The sequence below is a fragment of the Chiloscyllium plagiosum genome, unplaced genomic scaffold (genome assembly GCF_004010195.1).
Source record: "Chiloscyllium plagiosum isolate BGI_BamShark_2017 unplaced genomic scaffold, ASM401019v2 scaf_58123, whole genome shotgun sequence".
NCBI classification, from domain to species: Eukaryota; Metazoa; Chordata; class Chondrichthyes; order Orectolobiformes; family Hemiscylliidae; genus Chiloscyllium; species Chiloscyllium plagiosum.
In genome coordinates this window covers 1-1,076 of record NW_025123847.1, presented here as the reverse complement: position 1 = coordinate 1,076, position 1,076 = coordinate 1, and the positions used below count along the sequence as shown (strand labels likewise).

At 58.1% G+C, this 1,076-nt stretch overlaps 1 protein-coding gene across 1 annotated transcript; it reads left to right on the top strand.

Moving 5' to 3' along the window:
- Window positions 1-579: 579 nt before the first annotated feature.
- Window positions 580-1,067, top strand: LOC122544856 (vegetative cell wall protein gp1-like; the record flags this gene model as incomplete). The annotated part of the gene is made up of 1 exon (XM_043684159.1): window positions 580-1,067. A coding segment is annotated over one exon (488 nt), but the record flags the coding sequence as incomplete, so codon positions are not given.
- Window positions 1,068-1,076: the final 9 nt, after the last annotated feature.

Here is a 1,076-nt window from a genome sequence, read left to right as displayed (position 1 = left end):
TCTGCAGCACCGTCTGTAGCACCGTCTGTAGCACCATCTGCAGCACTGTCTGTACCACCGTCTGTAGCACCGTCTGTACCACCGTCTGTAGTACCGTCTGTAGCACCGTCTGTACCACCGTCTGCAGCACCGTCTGTAGCACCGTCTGTAGCATCGTCTGTACCACCGTCTGTACCACCGTCTGCAGCACTGTCTGTACCACCGTCTGCAGCACCGTCAGTACCACCGTCTGGACCACCGTCTGTACCACCGTCTGCAGCACTGTCTGTACCACCGTCTCTACCACCGTCTGCACCACTGTCTGTACCACCGTCTTTAGCACCGTCTGCAGCACTGTCTGTACCACCATCTGTACCACCGTCTGCACCACTGTCTGTACCACCGTCTTTAGCACCGTCTGCAGCACCGTCTGTACCACCGTCTTTAGCACCGTCTGCAGCACCGTCTGTACCACCGTCTGTAGCACCATCTGCAGCACCGTCTGCAGCACCGTCTGTACCACCATCTACAGCACCGTCTGTAGTACCGTCTGTACCACCGTCTGCACCACCGTCTACAGCACCGTCTGTACCACCGTCTGTACCACCGTCTGTAGCACCGTCTGTACCACCGCCTGTAGCACCGTCTGCAGCACCGTCTGTACCACCGTCTATACCACCGTCTGTACCATCGTCTGTAGCACTGTCTGCAGCACTGTCTACAGCACCGTCTGTACCACCATCTGTACCACCGTCTGCAGCACCGTCTGCAGCACCGTCTGTACCACCGTCTGTAGCACCATGTGCAGCACCGCCTGCAGCACCGTCTGTAGCACAGTCTGTAGCACCATCTGTAGCACTGTCTGCAGCACCGTCTGTTGCACCGTCTGTAGCACTGTCTGCAGCACCGTCTGTACCACCGTCTGCAGCACTATCTGTACCACCGTCTGTAGCACCGTCTGTACCACCGTCTGTAGCATCATCTGTAGCACCGTCTGTACCACCGTCTGCAGCACTATCTGTACCACCGTCTGTAGTACCGTCTGTACCACCGTCTGCAGCACCGTCTGCAGCACCGCCTGTACCACCGTCTGCAGC